Here is a 12339-nt window from a genome sequence, read left to right as displayed (position 1 = left end):
GCGCTCCGTTACAAAGGCCCCGGGCTCCGCTCCCGCCTCGGTCTCTGCGAATGCGTTTAGTAACCCGAGCCGCGCCGGGGGCGGGGCCGGGAAGGGGTTAACCCGGAGAAAAGGCGGGAGGGAATACGGTAAGATCGGGGGTCCCGGGGGCTCCCATCCGGGCAGCCTCCCCTCCCACTGGGCCCCACCCGTCTGGAAAGAGTCCAGGCGCCCGACGTCCCCTCCGCAGCATCTCCCCACTGCCCTTCTCTCGGGGCCAGAGCGCGCGTCCTCGTCCCTCGCCCCCCTTAGCCTGCGGATAATGGATTTGTCTGGGGGGCCCCCTCGTTGCGACGCACTTGCGCTGGAGCTGAGGACTCCGCTCTCCAGAATCTGAGACCCTCTGGGCGCGGAGATTTCTCGAAGAACGACTCCTTCCTCCTGGTCAGGCGGGGAACTGAGGCCCAAAGACCAGGAGATGCTGGCTCCAGGACGCAGCGCGTGGAAGGGCAGGAACGGGCTAGACCTCAGGCCTTGGGATTCCCAGTTCTGGGCTGTGGCTCCTTCGGTATCCCCCTCCACCTCAGCACCCTGCTGGACCCACAGTCAAAAGAGGACCTCCCTCCCCAGCTGCTGAGGCCTGTGGAAGTGGCGCCACCTGCCGGCCACGCTCGGGATGACGGCTGAGTCAAGGACAGGGACGTGCGGGGAGGGCGGGTTCTAGATTCCCAGACAGTCGGGGCTTGGAAATGCGCTTAGAAATCCTCTTTGCGTCTTTAAAAAAAAAAAAAAAAAAAAAAACCGTTTAAAGAAAGACTTTAAGATGCCCTTACCAATAAGACTTTACCACTAAACACCAGTAAATAAATAAAAGTAGGGTTGCTGTGACCTTCATCCCCAGAGAGTCTAAGCCAATTTGCCTCTCACTGTTTAGATGGGGAAACTGAGGCATCCAGCTTAGCGCCTCCGATTGATCAAACATCCATTTCGAGTGCTCCCAAGCCTTCTCTTGGCTCTCCCACCCCTATCCCCCATTGCCCTCTTTGGGGAGTCCTAGGGGGCTAGGGGCCTGAGTGACTTCCACCCCTGTTTATAGTCTTGCTGTTTGTCGGTGCTGCCCAGGCCGATCGCCCAGGAGAAGTCGCTGCTTCAGAGGTGGGTTCTTCTAGGTGGGGTACGGGTAGGGAGTGAGAGAGGGTAAGAGCAGAGGGGTCGGGCTCCCTTCCTCACGCCTCATCCCAGCTGGAATGCCAGATGCACTTGGTGGAAAGACAGACTCAGTCCCTTCCTTCTCCACTTAGTCCCTGGCTGTCTCCGAAGCCTCCTGCAGGGTCGAGAGCTGCCCGCCCGAAAAGTGTGCCGGCCCACAGCAGTGCCTGACCTCAGTGCCCCTGGTGGTGCCGAGCCCCAGCCCCAGTGTGAGGAAGAGACAGGTGTCCCTCAACTGGCAGCCACTGACGTGAGTGTGCGATCCCTCCCCTACCAGACGCGCAGGAGCTCCCAGCTCTGCCTCCGTCCCGCACACCTTTCTCTCTGCTCCCTGCGTCTCCTCCCTTCTTCTCTATCTATCTGTGTCTCTCAACTTCTATCTCTGTTTCTACGTCTCCTTTGCATGCCTATCCCATCCTCTGGCTTTTCCGTCTCCATCTCTCTGCCCTCTCTCCATGTCCCCTCCCTGTATTTGTTCTTTGCCATTTCTGTCTGTTTCTCCCATCATTACCTGTCTCTAGTCCTCTGTGTCTCTCTTTTTCTCTTTCTCTCCCTTCCTCATCTGTTTCTCCCCCATCTTTGTCTCTGTTTCTCCCAAGCCTGTGAAGAACCCTCAAGGTCTGGCCCCCGGAAAGGGATTGGGAGGAGGGAGGGGGTGTTGGGAGAGCTGCTACCGGGAGATCCCCTGGCAGGGAAGGGCCCTTCTAGCTGCGGTGGGCGTGGGGGGAGGGGGCGTCCGTCTAACCGCGTTTGTCTCCTCGGTCCTCTGCTCCCCAGGCTGCAGGAGGCCCGAGCTCTGCTGAGACGCAGGCGGCCCCGCGGGCCGGGGGGCCGGGCACTGCTGAGGAGGAGGCCCCCACAGCGCGCCCCTGCCGGCCAGACCCGGGGTAAGAACATCCGCCTTTCCTCTGCCGGGGGGCAGGGGGTGGGTTCCGGGCCAGATAAAGCCGTCTGGTTCCCACGGTCCAGCCGCCGCCTAGCTGCCCCCCGTTGTAGTTCAGCCCACCCCCCAGCCCCTCAGGACACGGACCCTCTAGGGACCCTGGCGTCCGGCCGCGAGAGGTGAGCCCGGGACAGGGCCAGACGCCGGCCAGAGGCGCTGACCCGCGGGGGTGTGGCCGGGAAGCCAGGCGTCCGGGCTCCCTGCGGCCGAAGAGGGGGGCGCTGTCCCGGCAGAGAGCGCAGCCGAACTAGCCCAGACAACAAAAGCGATTGTGCGGGTTGGCGCCTGCCCGGTCACCGAATGCCCAAAATTGCGGGGCGGCTGGGAGCCAAAGGCCTCCCCCTGCTTCCCCGACCCTCCCCCTGCCCTCCTCCCACTCCAGCTCCCGGCCCCTGGGTTAGCACACCCCCTAGTCTCCACCACCCTCTAAAGTCCCCCTCCTGCTGTGGCCTTCAGCCCAGATGTGTCCCCTTCTCCCTAAAGTCTTCCAGATGTGGGCATCCGGCCAGATGTGAGGACCCCCGCCCACAGCCTCAATCCGCCGTTTGCTCTTATCCAATTCTGACTTCTCCTACCAGGTGTGGGGGGTCCTGGCCAGATGTGACTGCATCCCCAATTGTGCCCCCGCCCCAGCGTCCTGCCCACATTCAGACCCCCAATTCCTTCATGGGCCCAGGTGCACCGACCCTTCTCTCCCCCAGATGTGCCACCTGGCCGCCCAGATGTGCATGACAGCCCCCTATCCAGACGAAGCCTCTTTCTGTGTCTAGGGCGGTGGAGAATCAGCCTTTACCGGCCTCCCCAAATGTGGCCCCCACTCCTCTTTCCTCTTTATGGAGTCAGCCCCGTCTGGGGGGAAACCGGCCCGCCCCCACCTGTTCCCTTCCCCGCTGCTCCCCTGCGGGCCCCATTCACTTGTTGGTGCGAGGCGGGGGCAGACGGGGCGCCCCCCTCCCCCCTGCGAGTCTAGCGCCCAGCCTGCGCGCCTCTGGCTGCGCGCCCAGCCCCACGCGCCCCCGCGCGGCCGCCGGGGAGGGAGTGGTGGGGAGGGGGGGCCTGAGCGGGGGCGCGGCCGCCCTCCCCCGCAGGCGGGCGGGCGCGGCCGGGCCCCTCGGGCGGGCTGGGGCGGCGGCGCGGCGGAGCGCGGCGCTGCAGCCATGGCGGGCGGCGCGCGGGTGTCGCTATTGGTGCTGCTGGCGCTGCTCGGGCCGCAGCCCGTGCTGGGCCGGCCCCGAGAGCGCCTCCGCGTGCGCTTCACCCCGGCCGTGTGCGGCCTGCGCTGCGTCCATGGGCCAACCGGCTCCCGCTGTACCCCGACCTGCGCGCCCCGCAACGCCACCAGCGTGGACAGCGGCGCGCCCGGCGGGGCGGCCCCGGGGGGACCCGGCTTCCGCGCCTGTGAGTGCGGGGTGGTGGTCCCGAGGGAGGGGCTCCCCGGGGGAGGAGGGTCCCCGGGGACGGGAGAGACAGTCCCCCGGGGAGAGGGAGCCCAGATGCGGTGTGCAGGAGTGCTGGGGAATCCCTGGGGTATTTAAGGCAGGGGGACTTCAATTCCTGGCTTTGGGGGTTGAGTCCTGAGGGCCCCGATTTTGCAAGCGACGAGGCTTCTCAGTGACCTGTGGCGTCCCACGTGAGGGGATTGGGGCCGGCTTTCATGCCTCTGAGTCCAAGTGGGAGATACCAGAGTGGAGGGACCGGGAGCTCTGGCGAAGGGGACCCCAATTCTGAGATTGTAAGGAGTCCCTGGAGACCAAGGGAGACTTTCAGGGCCCCGAGGGGTGTCCCAGTTTCTGTATCTTGGGTGGGAGGGATTAGGAAAGCCCAGGATGAGAGTGCCTGTGAGGAGGGGGATTGGGGTGAGAAAAGTGGATCCCAAGAGCTGAGCGGGAAGGGGTCCCTAGGAGGGTCTCTGCAGGCCCCTGAGTTGCAAAGGTCGCACGTGGGAGAGAAATCCACATAGGAGGCCTAGGGGGAGGGGCGCCCCCTGGGGGCCGAGGGTACAGGAGGGTGCGCACCAGGCACCCCTGCAGTAGGGAGCCCCCCGCGGGCTCAGGTGAGGTGGGGAGGGTGGGCCACCTGTTGGCCCCAGGGTGCAGGGATGGGCGGGCCCTCCGGGTCGGGGCCTACCTGCCCCCAACCCCAGAGGCCCTCTGGAGTGGGGAGTGGGGGCCCCTGGCTCTGAGAACTCGCCCAGCCTGGCCCCCAGCCAATCCAGCCCTGGCCGGCGTGAGCTCATCTCCCGCCTGAGCCCCCGCCCGCTGCCACTCCCTCTCTCCTCCCCTCCCTCCCTCCTTCCTACACTCCCTCCCGGCCCAGCCCCAACGCGCCCGTGCCAGGCGCCGTGCCCAGGCGGGTGCCAAGCCCCTGGAGGCACAGGAGGGGACTGTGGAGGAGGGTTGACCCCGGCAGGACCCCGATGTCCTCAGCTCCTTATTCATCCAGAGGCGTGGGGCATGGAGTTGGCTGTGCCCAAGTAGCGATCCGTCGCGGGTGTGGGAGCCCCAAGGGAGCTGGGTGGGGGGCCGGCAGTCAGACCGAGAGAAGGTGGAGAAATGCCCGTGGAGGCTGAGAAATGCCCTGAGACCTAGCTGGATTACCCTGACCGCCGGCAGAGACCCTTCCTATTTTGGAATCCTGACTCCTAGTTAAGCCTCTCCTGCTACTCAATTAAGGACCCTTATTAGGACACTCTGGAGTCCTGGCCTGACTCCCCTAAGTAGGGGAGCCCAGAATCTCAGCCATCAGACCCTAAGCCTCCTCCCCACCCCTATCAACAGACTCCAGAGACCAGCCCCTCCAGTGAAGTTCCCTCCCATTCTTCTGATGTAATCCCCCCAAACTGTGCCCCTCACCAGAGAACTCTGTAGTATTGTCCCTCAGCTACTCCTCCCTACTTTCCAGAGAAACCCCAGATTACAAACCCTATATAGTGATAACTCCCCTCCCTAGCTGAATTCTCTTTCCACAAAAGACTACCATTCTCTTATATTTCCAACTGAGTGCCATCAGATTCCTGATTCCTGTCTTTCCAAGCCTTGCTTTTCCAGCTGACCCCCTCCCCAGGAACTTCTGATTTATCTATCTTCAGAGAAGCCCAGAGTTGGTCTTGATCAGCTGATTCTCACAAGAAGACTCTCCAGACACTGTGCTCCCCCTACGTAGCCATTAATCCAAAGACTCGAGCACCTAATCCCTTAGCTGGGAGGGGACGGGGATCCACAGTATCCTAGAATCTTCCCAGAGGATTGAGGCTCTTGTGTGCTGGGGACTCCCAGGGAAACCCATTTCTCCACCTAAGCCCTGTTCTCAGCACCTTCAATCTAGCTGTCCCCTAGAAGGCACTAGAGTCCTGTTTTCTAGGTAACTCTCCCCAAAATAATTTAGCAGACTTCTGTTGAAAGGGAGCTTCGGTTTCCTGTGAGCTAGGCTCTCTTTCCATTCTAGAAACCTTGAGCCGTCTTTGAATCCCAGAGTACTGCACTCTATGTGATCTCCTTCCAGGAGTCCAGTCCCTTCACCCTTCTAAACTGAAGGGGCTCCCTCTATGCTTTCCCTCTCTCCAGTGTGTGGCTCAGAATCCCACACACGCCTTCCTGGACGGCCCCAGCCTCCTGCCCCCTTCCTCCCCTCCGCACAGCTGTCTCCAGCTGTTCCCTGCAGCCCCGGGGGAGAGAGGGAGGGGGTGCCCTCGCAGGATACGTCCGGCCTTCTTTGGCTCAGAGGGCTCGGGGCTCCCCAAGGGTCCGGAATGCGGAGCCGCCGCCCTACCCCCGCCGCACCCCTCTCTTTGTTTACCCCGCCGCACAGCTGGCAGTGCCCCGCCCAGAGGTGGCCGGGGGCCCAGCGAGGGCGCGCAGCGGGGAGAGGAGGCGCGTTCCCGTCGCGGCCCCGCCCCGGGGCTACAGGAGGCGGGAAGGCAGGGCTGGAGCTCCGCAGCCGGAGCCGGAGCGGAGGTGGGCGGAGACAAAGCGCGGTGGGTGGAGCCAGGGCACCCGGAGAGCCAAGGAGGTGGGGCCGGAGGAGCGCCCGCCGGGGGGGGGGGGGGATCCGCGTGAGGGAAGGAAGGTGGGCGGGGCTAAAGGCGCAGGTTAAACACCTTGACAGGCGAGGTTTAGAATCCGGCGGATAGAGGGTACCGTGCGCGAGGACCTCAGCAGGGGGACGCACAACTAGGGGGCAGAGCTTGAGTGTCGCGGACCCGGCCAGACGGGGATGTGCGTGTACCTAGAACGGTAAAGAGACAGAGCTGGGAGAGGGGAGTGGTGCCCGGGGCGGGGCGGGGGGCAAAATGTCGATTTAGTCCATGGAAGAGACCAGCGCCGGGTCTGCGTAGCTAGAACAGCATGCGACCCAGCCAGATGATAGATGGGCGGGGCTAGATGCTAAGGAAAGAGCTAGAGTGGTCGGGCTGAGCCAATGGGCGGAGACAGCGCCGTCGGGGTGGGGCTGGAACGCCTGGACTCGGCCTCGAAGTGGGACGGGGAGGAAGGGCGGAGCGACCTGAAAGTGAATGAAGAGCCCGAGGGCGTAGTGAGCGGACCCAGGGGGCGGAGCTATACCGGAGGGCTGTACGACAGGACCCTGCCAATGCAGGTGTCCAGGGTTGGCGGGGGTGACACAAGACGGCTCAAGGCGGAGCGACTTACAGGGAGGCGATACTTGTATAACGTTAGGGTCTGAGCTAGCCTCTCTCTCCCCCCAGTCCTGTGTCCCTTGATCTGTCACAACGGCGGGGTGTGCGTGAAGCCTGACCGCTGCCTCTGTCCCCCGGACTTCGCTGGCAAGTTCTGCCAGCTGCATTCCTCGGGCGCCCGGCCACCGGCCCCGGCCATGCCAGGCCTCACCCGCTCGGTGTACACCATGCCACTGGCCAACCACCGCGACGACGAGCACGGTGAGGAGAGTGCGGCCGGGGTCCCCTCTGACCCATCTTTCCACTATCTCGCTGTTTCTCCGACCCTCATCTTTCCTGCCTTCCCCTGGGTACCCTTCTCCCGTGCGCCCTTCCCCCATTCCTAGTCCCAGTCCGTAAGGACCCGTGTAGACACGCCTCTGCCCTGCCGTGCCTCCCTCCAGGCGTGGCGTCCATGGTGAGCGTCCACGTGGAGCACCCGCAGGAGGCGTCCGTGGTGGTGCACCAGGTGGAGCGCGTGTCGGGCTCCTGGGAGGAGGCGGACGCCGCGGCGGTGGCGCGGGCGGAGGCGGCGGCGCGGGCGGAGGCGGCGGCGCCCTACACCGTGCTGGCCCAGAGCGCGCCGCGCGAGGACAGCTATTCGGATGCCTCCGGCTTCGGTTACTGCTTTCGGGAGCTGCGCGGAGGCGAAGTGAGTCGAGGCGGGTGGGGAGGGGCCCCGGAGCGTGCCACCACGCGGGGGCGCGCTCACCCAACGCTTCTCCGCAGTGTGCGTCCCCGCTGCCCGGGCTCCGGACTCAGGAGGTGTGCTGCCGAGGGGCAGGCTTGGCCTGGGGCGTGCACGACTGTCAGTCCTGTTCGGAGCACCTGGGTAAGCCCCAGGACGTCCCTGAGGTGCTCGGAGCTGGGGAGAGGTGATAACCCCGTGGCTCCTGGTACCCGGCCCGTAGACCAACCGTGTTCGCAGGTTCTAGCCACACCTACCCCGTTGTGGGGATCATTTCCACTCTGGAGCTATCCATGCCGCTCTGGGACCGCCCACTCTACTTTCGGACTTGGCTACTCTGTTCTCACCCCACCATTACGCCCAGACCGTACTCGTGCGTTTCCGGAACCTCCCACTTTGCCTTCTCTCCCACCGCCTAAGGTTCCTCCTGCACTCAAGCCACACCCAACATCTTTTAATCTCTCCCATCCCTCTTTTGTCCCCACCCATCTATTGTCCGCTCCGCCCGCCCCTGGCCCACCCCTCTCTTCTCTCTGCAGGGATTTCCGACCGAGTAGGGACCCCAGATGGACCGTGTCCAACCGGCTTTGAAAGGGTTAATGGGTCCTGCCAAGGTGAGGGGGTGGCAGGAGTGGGAAGGGCTCGCTTGGCTTTGCCCGCTGGGCTGGCAGAGAGCTCATCCCTGACGCCCCTGAGACCACTGCGTTCCTCACAGATGTGGATGAATGCGCGACCGGCGGACGTTGCCAGCACGGGGAGTGTGCGAACACGCACGGCGGGTACACCTGCGTGTGCCCCGACGGCTTCCTGCACGACTCCTCCCGCAGCAGCTGCATCTGTGAGCCATTGGGAGGGGGCCGAGGCTGGATCCCGCGTCTGCGCCCCCAGCCCTCAGGCCCATTCCAGAGCATCCCTGGGCCTTAATTCCCTAAGACTCCCCAGATCCTCCCAGATTTCCCCCCATCACTCTTATTAGACCCCCCTCAGAACGTCTCAGACTGACACACCCTCAGACTCCCTAGTCCTGCTTCGGTCCCTCTTAGAACGCTTCAAACTTTTAGATCTTTATCCCTTCAGATCTTCTTTCTTCAACTCTTCTCAGACCCCCGAATCTCTTCAACTCCCTCGACCACCAGACCTTCTGCAGACCCTAAGATCCTTCCCAGAATTCTCTCATTCCCTTCTCAGGCCCCAAACCTTTCTCAGACCTCCAGACCCCTCACCTCTCCTTCAGACCCTCTCCGACCTCTTCCGAATGGCTTTTACACCCACCAAGACCCCCCCCCGCCCCGCCCCGGGACCATCCTCCGGTCTCCCAGACCCCCTAGTTCCGTCACACTCCCAAGGCCGCCCTGAATAATCGACTCCCCCACCCCCAGCCCAGCACGTGATCTCAGAAGCCAAAGGGCCCTGCTTCCGCGTGCTCCGCGACGGTGGCTGCTCGCTGCCCATTTTGCGCAACATCACCAAGCAGATCTGCTGCTGTAGCCGCGTGGGCAAAGCCTGGGGTCGAGGCTGCCAGCTCTGCCCACCCTTCGGCTCAGGTGAGCGCCCCCTGCCTGGTCTATCTCTAGACTCGACTGCCGCGGCGCCCGCTCTAGGCCCCGCCCCCGGGCCGCGGGACTCCAGGCCCTCAAACCAGACTGGGCCCTAGCCTTGGCCACGCCCCCAGCCCGAGACGCTCAGGCCGCCTCCGGCCCGGCCCACCCCACCTTTGGCCACGCCCACCGAGACACACCCCCTGAGTCGCCATCCGCCTTGACTACCGCTAGCCCTTGAGAGACGCTGCCTGCCCAATCTTGTCTCCCAGCTTTGGCCAAGTCTGGAGTTCCTGAGACCCTGCCTTCAGCTTAGGCTCCTTCTTGGGCACCACCCCAGATGCCCCCCTTTCCTGAGACACTTCCCTGGCAGTCCAACTTCTGCCTAACACTAGACCCTTCAACAGACTAAACCACACCCACCCTCAACGCCTGTCCCTATCCTTATCCCTACCCAAATTAGGAAAAACACCCTTGGTCCCCCCCTTAGCCTTTAGCCCATTCTTTGGCCGGGGTACTACCTCAAGCCAGAGTCCAACCCAAACCTCTGACCCACACCCAAAGTCAAGCCCTGCTCCCCAGTCAAAGCCAGATTCTAGACTCCTCTTCTCTCATTGCCTCCTGCTTTCTCTCATTCTCTCTGCTTCTCTCCCTCCCTTTCTCGTTCCCAGAGGGTTTTCGAGAGATCTGCCCTGCTGGCCCTGGCTACCACTACTCAGCCTCTGACCTCCGCTACAACACCAGGCCCCTGGGCCAGGAGCCACCCCGAGTGTCCCTCAGCCACCGGGCTCCACCCTCCACCCCTAGGCCACCCACAGGTGAGCTGGCTTCTGGAGGAGGATATGTCATCTCCAAGGGGCTGGCCTAGCCTTATAAGGAAAAGAGGAGAGAGGAGGGGGGACACCCAAATCCAGGTCTCTGTTCACTGATACCTCTTCTTTGCCAGGCTTTCTGCCCACCCATCGTCCAGAACCCCCACCTGAGCCCAGGCCGGGCCCTGAGCTTCCCCTGCCCAGCATCCCTGCCTGGTCTGGTCCTGAGATCTCTGAATCAGGTGCAGTAGAGGGAATCATGGGCATTGGTGGAGGTATTACAGGTGGGGATTCTAGGAGGTAGCTCCAAGGTGAAGATTCCAGGATAGGGATGTTAAGGAATGAGTGGGAAGAGAGAAAAGTTTGGAGAGCCAAGTGTTGGGTAACATTAGGAGCTGATGTCAGGAGGCCTGGGTTCAAGTTCTCTGTCAATTGGGCAAGTCATTTAACCTCTCTGAACCTCAGTTTCCTCATTTGTAAAATGAGGATCATTGTGAGGATTCGTCGAACCATCTCTGAAGACTCTGCCACTTAGTAAGTGCACAGTTAAAGTTAGACAATTTTCATGCAGAGGATACTAAGACTATATCTCGGGCAGATGGTTGGAGAGCAAAATAATCAGAAGTAGAGACTTTGGGGTGGCCATAAAGGGAATTCAGGTGGAGCATCTGATGAGTACATCCCAGAATAAAGGAAAGGAGGATCAGACTGGGCTGGGGGGTGGGGGACATCCATAAGGGTGTCTTAGGCAGAGGGGATTGTACTGGGATGAAAGGGACAGAGGATTCAGAGATGGGGGAACCCTGGCTGTCTGGACCCCCCAGGTCCTTCTGCGGGCGTGTGTCAGCGCAGTCCCCAGGTCTGCGGCCCGGGACGCTGCATCCCACGGCCCAGTGGCTACACCTGCGCGTGCGACTCTGGCTTCCGACTCAGCCCGCAGGGCACACACTGCATCGGTGAGCCTGGCAGAGGGGGTGGGCGGAGGCGGGGCGGTCGGGGGGGCTTTGCCAGTCACCTCCTGACCGGCCCCCTCCGTGCCCTCAGACGTGGACGAATGTCGCCGCGTGCCCCCGCCCTGTGCCCCCGGGCGCTGTGAAAACACGCCGGGAAGCTTCCGTTGCGTGTGCGGCCAGGGCTTCCGAGCGGGCCTGCGGGCTTCGGAGTGCCTGGGTGAGAAGTCCGGCCCCGCAGCTGCGGGCCCCACCCCTGCCCCGGTCCGGCTCCAGCAGCCCCCCCCCCCAGCTTCCCCGCGCCCCTGCTCCCGCCCCGAGACCTGCTCCCGCTCTCCCTTCGGCCCCACCACTGTCTCTGCCGCGCCCGCCAGCGCCTCCCGTCGGGGCGCGTCCCCGCTGCACCACCGCCCGGCTGCTCTCGGCCCGCGCTCGGCTCCGCTCCTCCCCTGGCCCCGCCTCCTCCGTATTCGGGACCGGCTCCCGCGCTCCCCAGGCACCGCCCGGGTCCTACGGTCCTACCCAGGCCGCGACCTCTCACCTGACCGCGCGCGACCCCAGATCCCGCCCCGCCGCGCCCGAGCCCCGTCCTCACCCCGCACCGCCCCTTCCCTTGCTCCTGCCTTCCTTTTGTTCGGTCCGCGTAGCTGCCCTTCCCGCCCTGCCCCTGCCCAGGTCCTGCCCTCCCCAGATTGACCCCCTCGCGGTCCTCTCCCCGCCTCCGCCCTGGCCGAGTCCCCAGTCCTCGTCGGGTCCTCCTCTTTCACCTGCCCGCCCTCCAGCCCTCCCTCCGGCCCTCCCGCCTACGCCTTAAACCTAACCGCTCTGGGCCCTCCTACTGCCCCTGGCTCCCGCCCCAGTCTGGCCCGGGCCCGAGTTTGGCTCCACCCCCGCCTCCCCACCTCCCATCCTCCCTGAGTCCGCCGAGGGCGGGCGTGGAGGGGAGTGAGGGGGAGTGTCTGCCCCAGTCTCACCCTCCGGGTTGGTGCCTGCAGACGTGGACGAGTGCCACCGCGTGCCCCCGCCGTGTGACCGCGGGCGGTGCGAGAACACGCCGGGCAGCTTCCTGTGCGTGTGCCCCGCTGGGTACCAGGCTGCTCCCCACGGAGCCGGCTGCCAGGGTGAGGAACTGGGAGAGACAGAGGGGAGGGGTTTGGGGGAGTAGGGGAAAGCGGCAGTGAGGAGGGGTGGAGAGACTGAGCAATGAGGCAGGGGGAGGCTGATTGCTGGGAGAGGAGGGGGGGCGCCACAGGTTCTAAGAACCAGACACACAGCCTGATGGTCGTAGAGACCGAGTGACAGGGGGATGGAGAGGCCAAGTGATGGGAAACAGAAAAGCTGAGTCATGGAGGATGGAGCTGTCAGTTACGGAGAACAGGAGAACAGTGCGGAAAGAGGCCGATTGATGGGGACTAGCGTTCCAGGAGGCCAACTGGAAGCTTAGGGATTGAGGAGGTGGAGGGATGGATGGCACGTTTGAATAATGGGGAAGGGGGGGTGTTGAATGAGGCAGACAAGGAGGCTGAGTGATGGGGACAGGGAGGCAGA

At 63.7% G+C, this 12339-nt stretch overlaps 1 protein-coding gene and 1 long non-coding RNA gene across 9 annotated transcripts in view; one reads left to right on the top strand and one right to left on the bottom strand.

The window, feature by feature from the left end:
• The window catches only part of LTBP4 (latent transforming growth factor beta binding protein 4), a 28211-nt gene that overhangs the window by 2806 nt on the left and 13066 nt on the right, over positions 1 to 12339 (top strand). For 3 of the 5 annotated variants that reach the window (XM_077851272.1, XM_077851265.1, XM_077851260.1), the window contains exons 2-15: positions 1076 to 1134; positions 1300 to 1438; positions 1966 to 2075; positions 6834 to 7025; positions 7208 to 7455; positions 7533 to 7635; positions 8031 to 8105; positions 8207 to 8329; positions 8871 to 9035; positions 9701 to 9847; positions 9976 to 10083; positions 10666 to 10797; positions 10886 to 11011; positions 11787 to 11912. In XM_077851272.1, coding sequence (XP_077707398.1) covers positions 1076 to 1134; positions 1300 to 1438; positions 1966 to 2075; positions 6834 to 7025; positions 7208 to 7455; positions 7533 to 7635; positions 8031 to 8105; positions 8207 to 8329; positions 8871 to 9035; positions 9701 to 9847; positions 9976 to 10083; positions 10666 to 10797; positions 10886 to 11011; positions 11787 to 11912 — 1853 coding nt within the window. Of the gene's footprint in view, positions 1 to 1075; positions 1135 to 1299; positions 1439 to 1965; positions 2076 to 3272; positions 3530 to 6833; positions 7026 to 7207; positions 7456 to 7532; positions 7636 to 8030; positions 8106 to 8206; positions 8330 to 8870; positions 9036 to 9700; positions 9848 to 9975; positions 10084 to 10665; positions 10798 to 10885; positions 11012 to 11786; positions 11913 to 12339 lie in introns of those variants that run through there. The other 2 variants (XM_077851282.1, XM_077851276.1) reach the window with 1 other exon arrangement.
• Positions 1 to 12339, bottom strand: part of LOC144285760 (uncharacterized) — a 19361-nt gene extending 7022 nt beyond the window's left edge. For 3 of the 4 annotated variants that reach the window (XR_013354005.1, XR_013354008.1, XR_013354004.1), the window contains exons 1-2: positions 11766 to 12339; positions 339 to 753 (exon numbers count right to left, since the gene is read on the bottom strand). This is a non-coding gene — a long non-coding RNA (uncharacterized LOC144285760). The remainder of the gene's footprint in view (positions 1 to 338; positions 754 to 11765) is intronic. The other variant, XR_013354007.1, reaches the window with a different exon arrangement.

The sequence above is a fragment of the Canis aureus genome, chromosome 1 (assembly GCF_053574225.1).
Source record: "Canis aureus isolate CA01 chromosome 1, VMU_Caureus_v.1.0, whole genome shotgun sequence".
Taxonomy (NCBI): Eukaryota; Metazoa; Chordata; class Mammalia; order Carnivora; family Canidae; genus Canis; species Canis aureus.
The sequence above is the reverse complement of the archived record's forward strand: the minus strand, read 5'-3'. Positions and strand labels throughout refer to the sequence as shown.